The sequence below is a fragment of the Oryzias latipes genome, chromosome 1 (assembly GCF_053564925.1).
Source record: "Oryzias latipes strain Hd-rR chromosome 1, Olatipes_Hd-rR_3.1".
NCBI classification, from domain to species: domain Eukaryota; kingdom Metazoa; phylum Chordata; class Actinopteri; order Beloniformes; family Adrianichthyidae; genus Oryzias; species Oryzias latipes.
In genome coordinates, this window is record NC_136237.1 from 10,424,874 (window position 1) to 10,439,840 (window position 14,967).

Sequence of the window (14,967 nt, forward strand, 5' to 3'; positions counted from 1 at the left end):
CGGCACATGTGCTTTCTTCAGCAGGAGGACTTTGCGAGATGTTAAACCATTGCGGTATTAATAATATTAATAACGTTAATAATGTTTTCATGATCATGGAAATCCCACCAGGTCAGATCTTGTTTGGAGCCCCAGACCTATAAGTGGATTGATGGTCATGTTGCAGCAACAGTTTCCTCCTTAACCCCCAGCTTCTTGCTGATGGTGTTGTAGTCCATTCTTGTCTTGTGCAACAATCTTCTCCCTTAAATCCACTGAAAGTTCTTTAGTCTTTCCGATGTTTGAGAGTCTGACTGATTCTGTGGACAGATGTCTTTTCTACAGGTGATTACTTCAAACAGGTGTCTTCAACTCAGGTGACAGGTTGATTAGTCTACCTGGTTTGTGTGAACCAGAACTTTAGTTACAAAGGGTTCAAACACTTTTTTTTCACTTTAATGAAATCCAAATATACTTGCATAAATTCTTTAAGTCATTTTTTATTTTCTTTGTGATTTTCTATCTCTCACTGTTTAAATGAACCTACCTTTACGATGACAGACTCAATTTCTTTTTAAATGGGTAAACCAACAAAATCAGCAATGGATCAAATATTGTTTTCCTCTACCGATGCCTTGCTGGTACCGCTCAGCCTTTCTGGCACAACCTGAGTGAAAAGAGCCTGGTCATTCTGGTCTCAATGGTGAAGAGTCCAGCTCCGTGGATAGCACCGCCCTTGTGTGCTACCCAAATCCTACGGCGCCAGACCCTTGTAGTCATTCCTGTGGGTTGTTGGCCTATGGGAAGTCTTTTTTGGCTGAGGCTGGTCGGGTCACCAGGGAGGAGGTATTGGCCTGCAAGCCCAAATCCTTAGGAGTGGAACGATTAATTTTAACAACTATTCAATTCTATATTTGTGGATCTCGATTCACTTTTGATTTTGGTTCATTCTTAATGATCCAATTCACTGACATAAAATAGATTCAGGGCATGTTTATCCAAAACTTCATCCAATGTGACTCACAGATGAATACTTGGTACTGAACAGTGCAGGGGAAGTTTTCCAGATTCATTGTATTTCTTATAAGATAATCAAGTGTAAATTACATATGTGTACAAACAAGTAAACAAGAAATCATGGCAAATCCACTCACATTTTAGTTTCATAAAGTTTAACCCACTGTTGTTTTCCACAGCAAACTAATCAAAACTAATAAACAGAAAATTCTAGCTCACTTTATGCTCACATGTCTTTGCTAAATGTGTTTTTCACACATTAGACTGGAATGATGGACTGATCATTTTTTGCTGCCATCACATGTTTTGTCCGCTGTGATGCGTTTGGTGGTTTTATGTTCTAAACCTACCATGCCTCATTCCAAATGTTATTTTCCAATTTAAATTCGTTTATCGATTTATCTCATTTTGAAACAATTTTTTAATTGTATTGTTTGATTCAAATCTGCCTCAGACAGGTCGATCTTGTTCGATCCTAGGAATAAAAATCAATAGATTGTTACACCCCTATAATCTGCTGATTTAAATCTCCCCTGGATGTGCAGCGTTTTTATATGGTCTTCTGTTTGTCCTCAGAAATGTCTGGATCTCTGTCAACAATTCACACAAACAGGAAACATAGGAGAAGCCCTAAAGTAAGAACTTATGTTTTCTTTTTAGATGTGATTTTGTTTTGATGTGCAACATCTATCCATCCAGGAACAGCAAACATGCTCTTGTCCGACATTCTTTTACTCAAAAATAACTTTCATCGTGTTTGAAAAGATTTACCTGTCAGAGCGGCAAATCAGTTTGTGGAAGTGACGTCATTAAGTTTGCAGTCTCACATGACAGTCTTTTGACTGGATCTGCAGCGTCATTTTTCATCTAGTGGATTTAACGTTGTTTTTCAGAGGAGTTTCATGCTGCAGATTTCAAAGGTTCTCTCTCTGTCTTTTCTCTACATAAAATTGACCAGATTTGTGTTTTATTTATGTAATTAGAAAACATCAAACCATCTTATGAAGCCAATGCTGGTGTGAAAACCCTGTTTGTACCTCCGCAGGTGTGAGAAGCTTGCTGCAGAGTCCATGAAGAGCATAGAAATTCTGAAGAAGGCCCACGCCGCAGGTCAACCCGTCCCCAAGTGCCGCTCAGAGGAGAGGACCTTGAACTCACTCAAGTGAGTCTGACTTTGCAGCATTTCCCACATTTTGTTTTGTAGGTTTTATGATTTCTCAAATGTCGTATTGGGTCTCCAGAGCCTCCAGCTCTGCATGTTCTTATGCAGATGAGTCATCAAGTCGTGTCCCTTTGTGGGTCACATTTAGGAGGCTTGTTCACTGTATCTTTTGGACTTGATGAAGAGAGCAGCAGAGAAACATCAGTAAATGAACACTTTGTAATGTCACAGCTGTACTTAGATGTTTAGATGTTTTAAGCATCAGATGTTCTAAAATCTTGTTCTTTTGACAGCATGAGCTTCCTTTTAATCAACTCCAGACAAAAGTTTTTGATGATCAAACAATGGATTCACAATAACATGCATGCTCTGACACAAGCTGCCTTTCATGAGTGATGGAGCTTCACATGATGGTCTTTACTGAGCAGAAAACCTCATTAGATGCTACAGATCCCTTCCTCTTTACAACATTAATGCTACAAAAGCTAAATAAACTTCACAGTAGAGGCCATCCCTTAGCTTCTGTTAGGATTATGAAGCGGTTCAAATATGATGAACATTGTTCCAGGCTTTTTCCTTCACAGCTCTATTCAGATATATAAAAAACTTGGTGTCAAAGAATTCCAGACGAGCACAAACAGCCGTTAGTAATTTCTCCTTCATGATCAATTTTCAAACGATTGGCACTTCTGAGAATTAAAAGGGACACTATCCTTTTGTCACTACCAAATCAGAGTCCCTAACTGGTCAAAGTTTGACCTGGTTTAACGTTCAACATGCGTTCAATGGCCAATGGTTCAATGGTGTTCAGTTTTGTACGTGGAAAAATGCACGTCTACATAGTGTTTTCATTGGAAGTGGCCGCTTGAATGCGTGTTGCCGAGGGCGGTTCTAACATAGCTTTAGAAGTGAAGATGCAGCCACTCTCTGACTGCTTCCCCTGTCATGCAGGAGGAACTCCAACCTGACGGCCAGTGACATGGTCCTCTACATTGTGCGTGGGACCAGCCTCCCTGCTCCTCCAGGTATAGAGCCTCCTTTGTGATGAGCGGCCGTGCCTGCTTGGTGTTTTCACGCTTTCTGTTGCCCCACAGGTGTCTCTCCCAGTGACCTGGATGCCAGCGTCAAGTTTGAGTTTCCCTTTCCCAGCTCCGTAAGAGTCTCTCTTAGTGACTGAATGTGGGTTTCAGCTCAGAGAAATGTTTTTCTGAAGTAATCCGTGTTTAGGAGGAGGCCCAGAGGGACAAGACCGGCACAGTGAAGAACACCAACAACCCAGAGTTTAAGGAGAACTTCAAGCTCCACATTAACCGCGGCCACAGAGCCTTCAAACGGGCTGTTCAGTCCAAAGGCATCAAGTTTGAAGTCATCCACAAAGGGTGAGTCAAACGCAGCTTCCCCACTTTCACCGCCACCATGTTGGCTCTAGAGCAGGGCTCTCAAACTCGCGGCCCACGGGCTATTTGCGGCCCCCAAGATGATATTTTGCGGCCCCCGCCTTATTATTAAAGTTCAATGTTGGTGCGTCCCGCCAGTTTGTATGCATGACACTTTTTCAATGTTATGTGCGGAGCTGACGAACCAACCAATCACAGTGGTTGTGGTCACAGTATGACTCTTGGGGGTGTGACAATGACCAGGCTTGAAAGCAGGAGAACATTTAGGGAAACCTAAAAGCCCCCTCCCATGACCACATTTAGGACTTTCTTACTTTACTTTTTAGAACGTATTTATTCGCATGTAATTTTCTAAATACATGCAGTCAGTGCTGAACTTGTTTCTGGGTCGCACGGACCCAGAAACAAGTTCAGCACTGACTGCATGTATTTAGAAAATGTGAGATCAATGCGAAGCTGCAGCGAGACTGAAGGAGAACAGGAAGTTGGAGTTGTCCTTAACATTCAATTTAGTTTTAATATGCCTCTCCTCTTTAGTATGATCTGTGTTATCATATCTTTTATAGTTATTTGAATGTTGTGTAATGTATGTGCCAGTAGCCTCTTTTTAATCAATAGGTATTTTAAATTAATTTAATTGATCACTCAACTACAAAAACCGTCAGGACACCGTTTCCCATAATGCATTGTTTTGTAGTCAATGGGCGGCTTGCGGTCAGCAAAGTACGCGTAGGTTGGGGCCTTGATCCCGCCCCTTTCTCGTTATATTTTTGTGATGATTGACAGGTGATGTTGGAGCAAAAACATACGTCACACACCAGGTGATCTGCGCAGCGTTACGTCCACCTGGGTGATCTCAAACACGCTTGTTGTACATCTTGGCTGCACTTATTTGGTGTCGCCATCATGAATTTTCATCCGTTTTTGAGCCTTTTTTTGATCTCAGGTATCTGTAACAATTGTTCTGATCTCCAGTTAACAGCGCCCGTTCTTTTATGAACCACTTTTTGATTTCAACTATGAAAATATAGGAGTGGCTGACCGGCTGATCTACAATAACTTGTGACCAGGGTTTAAATGTGCAAAAAGTCATAAGAAAGAAAATCCAAAAATGGTAACTCTGAATTTTGTTTCTGCTTTACTGATTTGTGTTTTAAAGAGTAAACTTTAAAAAAAAAACATTCAACACAAACTTTAAACTGGGAGCACATACTCTCTTATCATCCTTAAATTTCAATAAGTCCAAGTACAGTCCAGATTCAAATCATCTTTAAGCCACACTGAGGGCCTCAGCTGTATGGGAGGAAGTGCTGCCAGCAGTAAGAAGAAGGCAAGAGAAGCCGTGTTCAGAAGAACCATTGATGGAGGTTACAGAACTGTAGAATCTGAGTCTTCTTTTGTGTTTACTACTAATAATTTAACAGTGTTAACTGAACTGTGTTAATAAGGACGTTTAAGTCAGAAAACAGCAGATATAGAAGACTGAATAAACAGAAAAGAATTACTCATTTATTTACTTATTGATTTTTTTTATTTGAATGAGAATTTTATAAGTAAATTTTGTACAGAAAACAGTTAATAATAGAGTATAGTTAATAGTATATTATATGTTCCATACAAATTTACTGGCTCTCAGACACTCACATGTTGCGTGTGTGTGTGCGCTGAAGTTGCGGCCCAGCCTGAGCTAGACCCCGCCTTCAGTGGCCCCCAGGCAAATTGAGTTTGAGACCCCTGCTCTAGAGGTTTGTGCCAGTTCTGTGTGTTTCCAGCTGTTTCTGCTGTTCTGTTCTCAGAGGTCTGTTTAAGACGGACAGAGTGGTGGGCACCGCACATCTGAAGCTGGAGGCTCTGGAAACCCACTGCGACATCAGAGAAATCATAGATGTGAGTGCTCTGCATGGGGAACGTGCACTCCACTACACTGACCGTGCACGTGCGCTGTGCACTCCACACACAACTCTGACTGTGTGCATCTTTACAGGTGTTTGATGGACGCAAGGCTACTAGTGGGAAGTTGGAGGTGAGGGTAAAGATCCGAGAGCCTCTGTCAGGAGCCGAACTGCAGCCCGTAACGGAGAAGTGGCTGGTTGTGGAACCAGGCTCATCGCTGTCCCCCCCAGAGAGAGGCAAAGAGCAGGTGAGAGGGACCTGCATTAAGAGTTCTGGGTCCTATTTAACTCTTTAGCCGATTCTTACCTTATCTCTCTCAAAAGCAGGAATGACGGCATGGAAATATCTGAGCCATCTGAGAATGTTGTTGGTTAACATTTGGCCCCCTGATGTCCAGGACTGATGGAAGAGGCTTGTGATTTTGTTTTTAAGTGTTTGCTGGAAAACTGACTCCATAAATTCACTCATGGATGTTTAAGAAGCTACCGAATCAGGACACTTGCAGTTGACTATCACAGCCTTCAAGTTAAGATGTGCAAGTGTTAAGTCAGTCCCCCCCCCCGTGTCTAAACACACCTGCAGTGTGAAGGCCGTCACCTTCAGGCGTGTCGAAGCCCTGATGGTTTAAGGTGACTCCGCTGCCCTTTTCCTGTCTTGTATCTGCAGGGAGGTAGATTTTCTCCTTAATGTCTTGAATAGAAACTCTCTTCCTGTCATCAACCACTGGTTGTTCATCCAGAGTCTTCATCAGTCCTTGAAGATCATTTGGATCCACAGCTGCACTAAAGTCATAGTTCAGATGCTGCTGCTTGTTTCTGTCAGTAATGACTGCAGATAATCCTAATCCTTGATCAATTGATGCTTTTTATCAGGAGACTGTAAAACACAAAGATGTGACTCAAAGGCCCCAGTTCTTTCATCTGCAGTCAGGGCCCCCTCCCTAGAGCAAAGTCAGGGTGCCTGTCACGCCTTCATCCCATCTTGGTTTTGCAGTGAAGCTCTCCCACACAGTCTGCTTCATCTCTGCTGCTGGTTTCAGTGAAGATGTTTGTGTGTTTGCACCAGGCTCCATCTCCTCGCTCTAAAGCCAGACCTGAAGCCAGCAGCCACACCAACACCTCCCCCCCTCAGTACAAACTCCACAGCTTCAGCCTCCTCAACTACGACAAGGAGCGGTTGGAGAGGAAGGTATTTATTCGTCTGAGCCCTCTTCACGTCTTGCTGAAGGTGTTTCCCTCATTGGGTTCTTCTCTCAGATTGTAGAATATCAGAGGAGTCGGCGGGATCCGCCGCCCGACCTCTCCTGTCAGCTCAAGGAGGTTGTGCACAGGCTGCAGTGGCAGAAGGCTCAGCTGGAGCGGGCGTCCCCTGCGCTGCTCAAAGGTACAGCTCTCCTGCTCTCTAGTCCACAGTGCAGATGAAGCTTCAAGCTCCTGTTTACTTTTTCAGTGCTTAAAGAAGACATGAAATGGTGTTCTGTTACGTCGGCGATGTTCCTCTTGTGCTCTTGACATGTTGGTGGTGGGACCAGTCAGGATCTCTGAGTTCAGCTGAGGTGGTCAGCATCTCCACCGAGAGGAGGAGGCTCCCTCCAGGTTTTAATTAAGTTATGTGTGTTTACGAGCGGTAAACATCACATATACAGATGACAGAAATAAAGTGTCTTTACGTCCCACTGGACTGAAACTGAACAAGCGAGTCAGAGGAAGGAAGCATTTGGGGGATTTTATCAGCAGTGGATCAACCCACACCCACTTTGGAAGTCTGTAGCCTTGGAAGCGATCCTCTGATTCATCCAGTCTAAACCATAAGGAAACCTCCACGGTCTTCTAACTTCTACTTTAGATTAATATATTTGTGCTAACTTCAGACAGACAAAGCAAAATAAACATCTCATGAACAAACAGTTTTACAACAAAATGTCCAAAGATGGAAAAAAATCCTCAATATTGAGGCAGTCTGGCAAAGAAATATTGACACCTTTTAAGTATGATTAAAAAAAAAACTATTTACAAATATTTACACAACTTTTCACAGAAAGCTTTGGTTTCTGTTGCTGACTGCTGCATTATTGAGTTTAAAATGAAAAACTGGGTGTGAGCATGAAATAGTTCATGTGTTTGTGCGGAGAGGAGGAGCTTGATGAAAAGTATGACTCCTGCTCTGATCACATCCACCATCTGACCCAAACCGCCTTGGAGTTCCTGTCTCACCTTCATCTGCAGCAGCAGCAGAAGCTCTCCTCCTCTTCTTTCTCTGAAAACACCAGCTGGCATCTTACTTGTCCATCACATCCAGATGTTGCTGATCAGAGCTCAGGCTGGTTGTAAGCTCTGACCAGTGTTTAGTGTCTGACTGCATGAGAGAGCAGTGATGGAAGCTGTCCCCCCACGTTGGGGGGTACTGGGTCCCAGCAAGGCAAAGCTGAGGAGTTGGTAATGCAGCAGGAGGAGACTATCTCCTCCCTCCCTGTCCATCCCCTCAATAACCGCTAAACCTCTTCACGGATATGATGATCATTCATCCTGGATCTGTGGCAAACATTCATGCACCTCTTTAGTACAAATCCATCAAAGTTTGCAGGTTCAAACTTTCTGTGTGACTTCTCACCTCATGTGATGCTTTAATAATAATCATAATTAATAAATAAACATCATAACTATCCAGATTAAGAGTTAAAAGCAGATACACAGAAAGTAGAGATTTAGATCCAGTGATCCACAAATGAAAGAAGTGACCAACCTTTGACCAAAAAAGGAGGATTCGTATTCTTTCCAGTGTCTCACCTCGCAAATTAATTCATCTAAACAAGTTGTACATGCAAACAAACACTTGGGAATCTGTAATAAAACATTGTAGGTGCAAAACAATTGTGTGCTTTTGGAATACCAATTTTTCCTCTGATGAAGATCTGTGGCTTAAGAAACTACGTAAGAATTTTGTTTTAACAGATTTGCAGCCTGAGAAGTCTTATGCACACATTTAAAAACGTTTTCTGTCATTAGAAAAAATGTTCAGACCCCGATATTCTGAACAAATCCAGGAACTACATAATATTGAGTTAAAAGCATTTTACGGGGACATGTATTTATTGTTGAATGTTGTTTAGACAGAACACATATATTTGAGTAAAATCCCTGTTGGCTGCTTTACTCTTTAAAACAAAAACACAAATGACACCATTAATAAAAACAATGAGTGCCAAGAAGTCACTCAGGTCTAGATCAATTTAAACACCAATCGTACCTTATTTCTGTAGACAAATTGTTGGTTTGAAGACACCAGCAAATTCTGTGCAGCTTTAATGATTTTTAATGTCTGGAAGCTTTTTGAAGGAAAACAACTGAGAAAAACGACCACAACTAATTCAAAAGTTTTTTTAAAGTGTTGCCTAGACAACCAATAACAATATATTTTAGTTTTCGCGAGGTTTTCACACAGTGTTTCTACTGTTTTGGTCCATTTCTTTATTTAGATCTCCTCTAGAGCAGTGTTTTTCAACCAGTGTGCCGTGGGAGATGGTCAGGTGTGCTGTGGGAAATTACCCATTCACTGATCTAAAAACATTTTCCATCTCCAGGATATCAGCTCTGTGTTCATCCAAACAGGCCCTGATAAATCACTGAGTAGTTAGGAATATGAAAGATCATAAAATACTTTTTTCTTTGTGTTTATTTGATTCTATTAAAGACACTTTGATAACAATGACCGCGATTTAGCCGTAGCTTCAGTTGTTTTCGGAAAAGTCCCGCCCCTTTAACTGTCTCCACCAATCATTCTTGGAGGCTTAATCATACGTCATAAGTCTGACCAATCAGAAGTGGGTAAAGTCTTCACTTCCTTGTTCTGATTCTGCTCATAAAGTCTGTCAGTTCTAACAAAATACCAGCTAAAGCTCGTCTTTAGCGGTGTAGCTTTCCGTGTGATCCGGTGTCAGACCGTGGAACAAGTGAACAAAATAATGAAGCTCAGAGAGTGTCTACGATCGGCGGCAGTATCACACTATATCTCTCATGATGCATCGGGGTAAAGTGACAGCGTCTCAGCGTAAAATAAGTCTTCACTGTTAAACGTCTTGAAACCACAACGAACACGTTAGACAGTTTTTAAATCTTCAACAGGTCAACAGTTTAGTTCTCCTTCAAGGTTTGTGTTTATTAACAGCCAAACATCCCAGAGTTTGGTCCAAGTCATCTTTCTAACTAAAACACTTTTCTAATAATGTCTGGATTATTTTATATATTAAACTTAAGAAGAAGTATTAACATTTAAGAAACAGGATTAAGGTGAAGTGGCCAACAGACACAATTAAACTAAATTGAAACAATTTAATCATCTAAAAAGAAATAAAACATTTTTGTTAAAGTTTTCAAAGACTTTTGATTAAGACAAGAGAAATACTAATAAAACTTCAACATGTTCGCTTTTTATGTAGCTACAGAAAACAAACATAATGTTAGTCTTTTTGTGTAAAATGTATCAAACATATTGTGATCATATTGTTCAAAAATTACAGTTGCCTTTGCACTAACATTGAAAAAAAATATTTAAAAAAAAACAAATCACTATTTAGAAAGAATATATTGGGTTATTTTGTGAGGTTACATAAAATAGCATGTTAATAAATTGAAGGGTAGAACAACTACCAGGGTCAAATTTCAAATAGTTTAGTTGAAAATGATTACGGAAAACTAACTTAACTTTTATTACAACTTCTAGAAAAAACAGCTGCAACTTTCAGATTTTTCTGCCACAATCATCACAAAAATGCAAGTGAGATTGCAGAGACTGTACATCAATGCAGACTATGAGTTTCTCCTTTTTTCAATTTTTGGAGGCTTGTGTGCCGCAGGATTTTTGTAAAGGATATAGTGTGCCTTGGCTCAAAAAGCTCTAGAGGAGTGTTGCTTTGGGGCTGTCATTGGACAACATAGACTTTCTACCCCCTTTAAAGACTATTATAAGGGACTGGCTAGACCGCTCCAGGATCTTGATATGCTTCTCAAAGCCACTCCATTGTCCTGGCAGTGTGTTTGGGATCATTGTCATACTGAAAGACTTAACCATGTTCAATGCCATTGCTGATGGAAGGTAGTTCCACAATACATGGCCCTGTTCATTCTGACGGTCACTTTATCAAACAAATAGCCCCAAACAATGATGTTTCCACCGCGACGGTGAACCAAAAAGCTTTAATTTGGGCATATGACATTCTGCTAATACAATCCTCTTCTGGATCATCCAAATGTTCTCTAGCAAACTTTAGACGGGTCGGCACATGTACTGGCTTTAGCAGGGGGATACGTCTGGCACTGCAGGATTTGAGTCCCTGATGGCGTAGTGTGTTACTGATGGTAGCCTTTGTTACTTTGGTCCAGCTCTCTGCAGGTCAATCCTTGGGTCCCCCTGTGTGGTTGTGGGATGTGTTCTCACTATTCTTGTGATCATTTTGACCCTGCAGGGTGAGATCTGGCGTGCAGCTTCAGATTGGGGAGAGATTGTCGATGGTCTTGTATGTCTGCCATTGTATACATGTCTGGCACATGAGAAACCAGGTTTTGATTTCCAGGAGGCGCAACGAGCAATTAACATAATCCTTTGGCAAGACCCTTTACGCTAGTGTCTACCTCATACATCATGAGAGACACTGAACCACGTCATGCCGGCTCAGACATCGCCCAGCCAAACAAGGTCTGTGTCAGGTGCTGGGGAGCCAGACCACCCTGATAGAAAGTTGGCTACTGGAACAAGGTGAAAATGGACTAGATGTGGGAAAAGATTCTGTTAGAATGCTACAACACAAATGATCCTACTCAGAGAAGTAACATGCAGAGAGTGTGAAGTTAATGAATGCCTTCAAACCTACAATCAAGGATAACTGCAAAGCATTTAGTAGCTCAATGTTCCAAGAGGGGGTTACACCAACCTCCCAACCACCACTGGAGACATAGCTTCAATAAATACCATTACACTAAACAGGGCAGCAGCTGACCTAAAAGCTAAGGTCATGGCCAGGATGAACACCAGGCAACCGCAATACCAACCGTTGAGTGAAGTACCACCTGAAAGTGTCCTGGAAACTGTGAATGAAATATTGAGAGTAAGTTCTACCGTGACAATCATTGAAACCAATGAATTGGTTTACACTTCAGCAGCAGTGATCCTGGAGATGCTTGGCTATAAGAGCAACCATGGCAGAAAAAAATACCCACCATGGAGGAAACACACAGAAAACCAGACCGGTGCAATGAATGTTGTCCCAGCTGACCCCCCTCCACACACACACACCACACACTTGTATAATGCTGTCTTCTCTGAGGTTTTATTCACATTACCGGTACACTGCAAACTATTTGCTACTTGCAATTGCAAAGATGTAAAACCTTGTTTTTTGACATTCAAGATATTTGAACAATCTTCAAAGACCACTGGCACCAAAGCAACAAGCCCATACCATGATGCTACCACCACCATGTGGAGCAGCTGATGTCCGGTTGAGTTTGATGTGATGTGGTGCAGACAGATTTCATTTATTGTTCCTCTCCCAGCAGTGTTTTATGATGATGCATTTGATCTTCTCAGCCTTAGCGCTGATGTGAGCAGATTCCACACGGCAGATCTTGTAACCTGAATTCTTCTCTTTCCGTCAGAGTATGAAGTTGTGCTGCAGCGCTTCGTCCAGGGACTTTCTGAGTCTGTGAAAAAATACTCCAGCCAAGGAAACAGAGTGAGTTTGGGGCTGGGGGGGTAGTTGTTTGTTCCCTGCTTTGTCGGATGAAGACGCTTTCACTCGCTTTGAACAGGAGGCTGCCAAGGACGCTCTGGGGAGGCTGAAGATGGTGGAGAATGAGGTGAGTGCATCTGTCTGTGCCATTGACAGTATATGAGAACTGGACTAAGTGACCCCGCCCCTCTCACGTTCCAAACAAAAATCAAAAATCCCATAGACTTCTATAGAGAAATAAACAGCTATTACTGAGTCAGTCTATTTGTCAGAATAACCTTTTTATGCTCTGATACGTTTTTTTTAAACGTGTATTGCTAATTCTAGTTTTTTCAGGACTATTTTTTTCTGCAGTACAAGTACAAATTATAAATTGACCAATCAGATGGCTCAATAAAGGTAGGTGGTCTTGCCACAAACATTTGAAATGTTTGATTAAAAAAACAAACTAAACCGCAAAATCCTCACAGCAATACCACGATAACATGAATATTATTGTTTCACTTTCACCTACACAGGTCACATAGACAAGTATCTATTATTACTTAATTTTGAAATTTGACTTAATTTCCATATTGTTTCAAAAACAAAAAGGATGTTTTTGCTGCCTTTTTCTGACTTTGAGCGTCCATGACAGTGTGTACAACCCTGTGTGTAGTCGGGTTTGGTGCACTTGGTCATTTTCACATTAAAGGTAAATAAACCTACCATGCCTTAATCTAAATGGTATTTTCTCAAAGCGATTATAATCAAGGTATTTTTTAACGATTTTATAATGGTTTTGGTGAATTTGATTTGATTGAATGACCAACTTGCCTCAGACAGATCGATCTGGTTGCATAAACTGATTCATTGATTAATCATTACACCTGTATTTGTGTATTTTGTGCATAAGGAGTCTCACAACCCTTCATGCACTTGTAACTCTGATCTGTGCGTGAATGTGGTTTTGTCTGCGATTGGTGCATACTATTTAAAGGTTTGTATGCGTAGGAGCCGTTCTGAATTTGTTTTTAGTTCTTAAGCTGCTGTAATTTGAAGTTGTGCGTGCGGAAATAGTGAGTCCAGTTCTCTTATACAGTCAAAGGCGCCAACAGCTCTCCCTGTAGAACCTGTGAGAACATGCTCTTCTCTCATCCAGCTGGAGTCTCTGCAGAGGAAACGCCACAGTTGAGTGTGGAAGCGTAAGACGGCTGTCACCCCCATCTGAGGCTTCAATCTCCAAACGCTGCACCGCATACAGAGCCTCCTTCACTTTACTCAGCTGGCATTGAAGGCTGCTGTGTGAAGACCTGCTTCTTTGGCATACCCCCCCCCCGAACGGGACCAGCCCACTATGACTGAGAAGCTCACATGAAGAGGGTGTTTACAGATGGGGATGGACACTTTTTTAACACTAAACAAAACTGCTTTGTCTGCTTTCCTTTGGGAATCGATGGGAAGAAGTCCATGTAAGAGATGCGACCAAGGCTGCAGATGACCAAGACGTGTGTGTGTGTGTGCGTGTGTGCATGCGTGTGTACCTGTGCATGTGTGGGCGTGTGTGTGTGTGTGCGCGTGTACCTGTGCATGTGTGGGCGTGTGTTCTAAAGTGACATCAATTGATGGACTGGGGTCGTATTTAACTCCTCTGCAGGTTTTCTGTGTGTGATAATCTTAATCTAATCTGTCTGCTGCAGTTTTCCCAGATTACAGTAATCTGCTTCATTTGGTTGCTCTGATAAGAGGCTAAAACCTTGTCTTGGAGGTGCTGGAGCCTCCATCCCTCAGTGAGGGGTTAATGTTTGAAGATGATGGAGGTGTATAGGGAGGGGATGTGGGAGGAGCTTGCATCTGCATTTCTGCTTTGTTGTAATCGGCTGTTTCCTGTCGGTCTCCTGACTTTCTTCATGCACGTTCTTTTCTCTGGAATTCAAGATTATTCTGCCGTAGGTTGGCTTTGGGTTTCTTTGAACTCTCTGATTCTGTTGAATGTGGTCAATAATGGACGGCTGCTGCTCACTGGGATGGACTCGCCTCCTGCTGCTGCGTGCTGAGGAGCAGCAGCGCTCCACCAAACTGCTGAGTCCTGCAAAGAGTTTCATTTCTGCTCAAACCTTCCACACAGAGTGAAAACACAGATGGCCTGCAGAAGATGCTGAGGGGTTCTCCGTGTTCTATGATTAGGAGAGGAATTGCTTTTTACATCAAATGGAATATTCTTTGGTCTGAAGTAGCATCATCACACAAAACTGAATGAAATAGATTCTTTATTTAAAATCATTACAAATCTCAGATTACAGAACAGTTTGATTCTAGAAGGAAATAATTCATTTATAAATATTTGGTTTCATTTTTTCAAATAAAACGAAAAGTTCAAACTTTGTTTGGAAGACGGAACGTGTCAGTTTAGCCTCTGATGGAAGATGTTTGACTGCAGAGGATGACCCTCCTCTGACAACCCCCCCCCCCCCCCCCCAACCTTATCTCAACCTCTGAGGCTGTCAGGTTGTCATGGCAACAAGCTCATCCGCATTCAGTGTGGCAGGCCAGAGGAAGAAGAACATACTGTTAAATGTCTTTTGGCGCGCTTGCGCAGTGTCCTCGCTCCTCTGCTGTTCAAGCCAATCATTATGTGTGTCTAATCAATGTTCTGCATACGGTGTGTTTTACGGCGGGAACCTGAAAGCCTGCTTATTCAGGCTGTGTGTGGGGGCGGGGTCAAGACAAACTCATGTGTACAAGGACGCAGTCCTAAAATAAACAAGTAAACAATCAGAAATCTGCAGCGTTTGACGTCCTTTCCCATTTTAAAG

At 42.0% G+C, this 14,967-nt stretch overlaps 1 protein-coding gene across 1 annotated transcript in view; it reads left to right on the forward strand.

The window, feature by feature from the left end:
• The window catches only part of cc2d1a (coiled-coil and C2 domain containing 1A), a 26,902-nt gene extending 11,969 nt beyond the window's left edge, over positions 1 to 14,933 (forward strand). The window contains exons 16-27 of the mRNA XM_023959693.2: positions 1,573 to 1,631; positions 2,042 to 2,158; positions 3,110 to 3,183; positions 3,253 to 3,311; positions 3,386 to 3,537; positions 5,352 to 5,442; positions 5,540 to 5,695; positions 6,514 to 6,636; positions 6,705 to 6,831; positions 12,099 to 12,175; positions 12,252 to 12,299; positions 13,314 to 14,933. Of these exons, the coding sequence (XP_023815461.1) occupies positions 1,573 to 1,631; positions 2,042 to 2,158; positions 3,110 to 3,183; positions 3,253 to 3,311; positions 3,386 to 3,537; positions 5,352 to 5,442; positions 5,540 to 5,695; positions 6,514 to 6,636; positions 6,705 to 6,831; positions 12,099 to 12,175; positions 12,252 to 12,299; positions 13,314 to 13,346 (1,116 nt within the window). The 3' untranslated portion in view covers positions 13,347 to 14,933. The remainder of the gene's footprint in view (positions 1 to 1,572; positions 1,632 to 2,041; positions 2,159 to 3,109; positions 3,184 to 3,252; positions 3,312 to 3,385; positions 3,538 to 5,351; positions 5,443 to 5,539; positions 5,696 to 6,513; positions 6,637 to 6,704; positions 6,832 to 12,098; positions 12,176 to 12,251; positions 12,300 to 13,313) is intronic.
• The last annotated feature ends 34 nt before the right edge of the window (positions 14,934 to 14,967 follow it).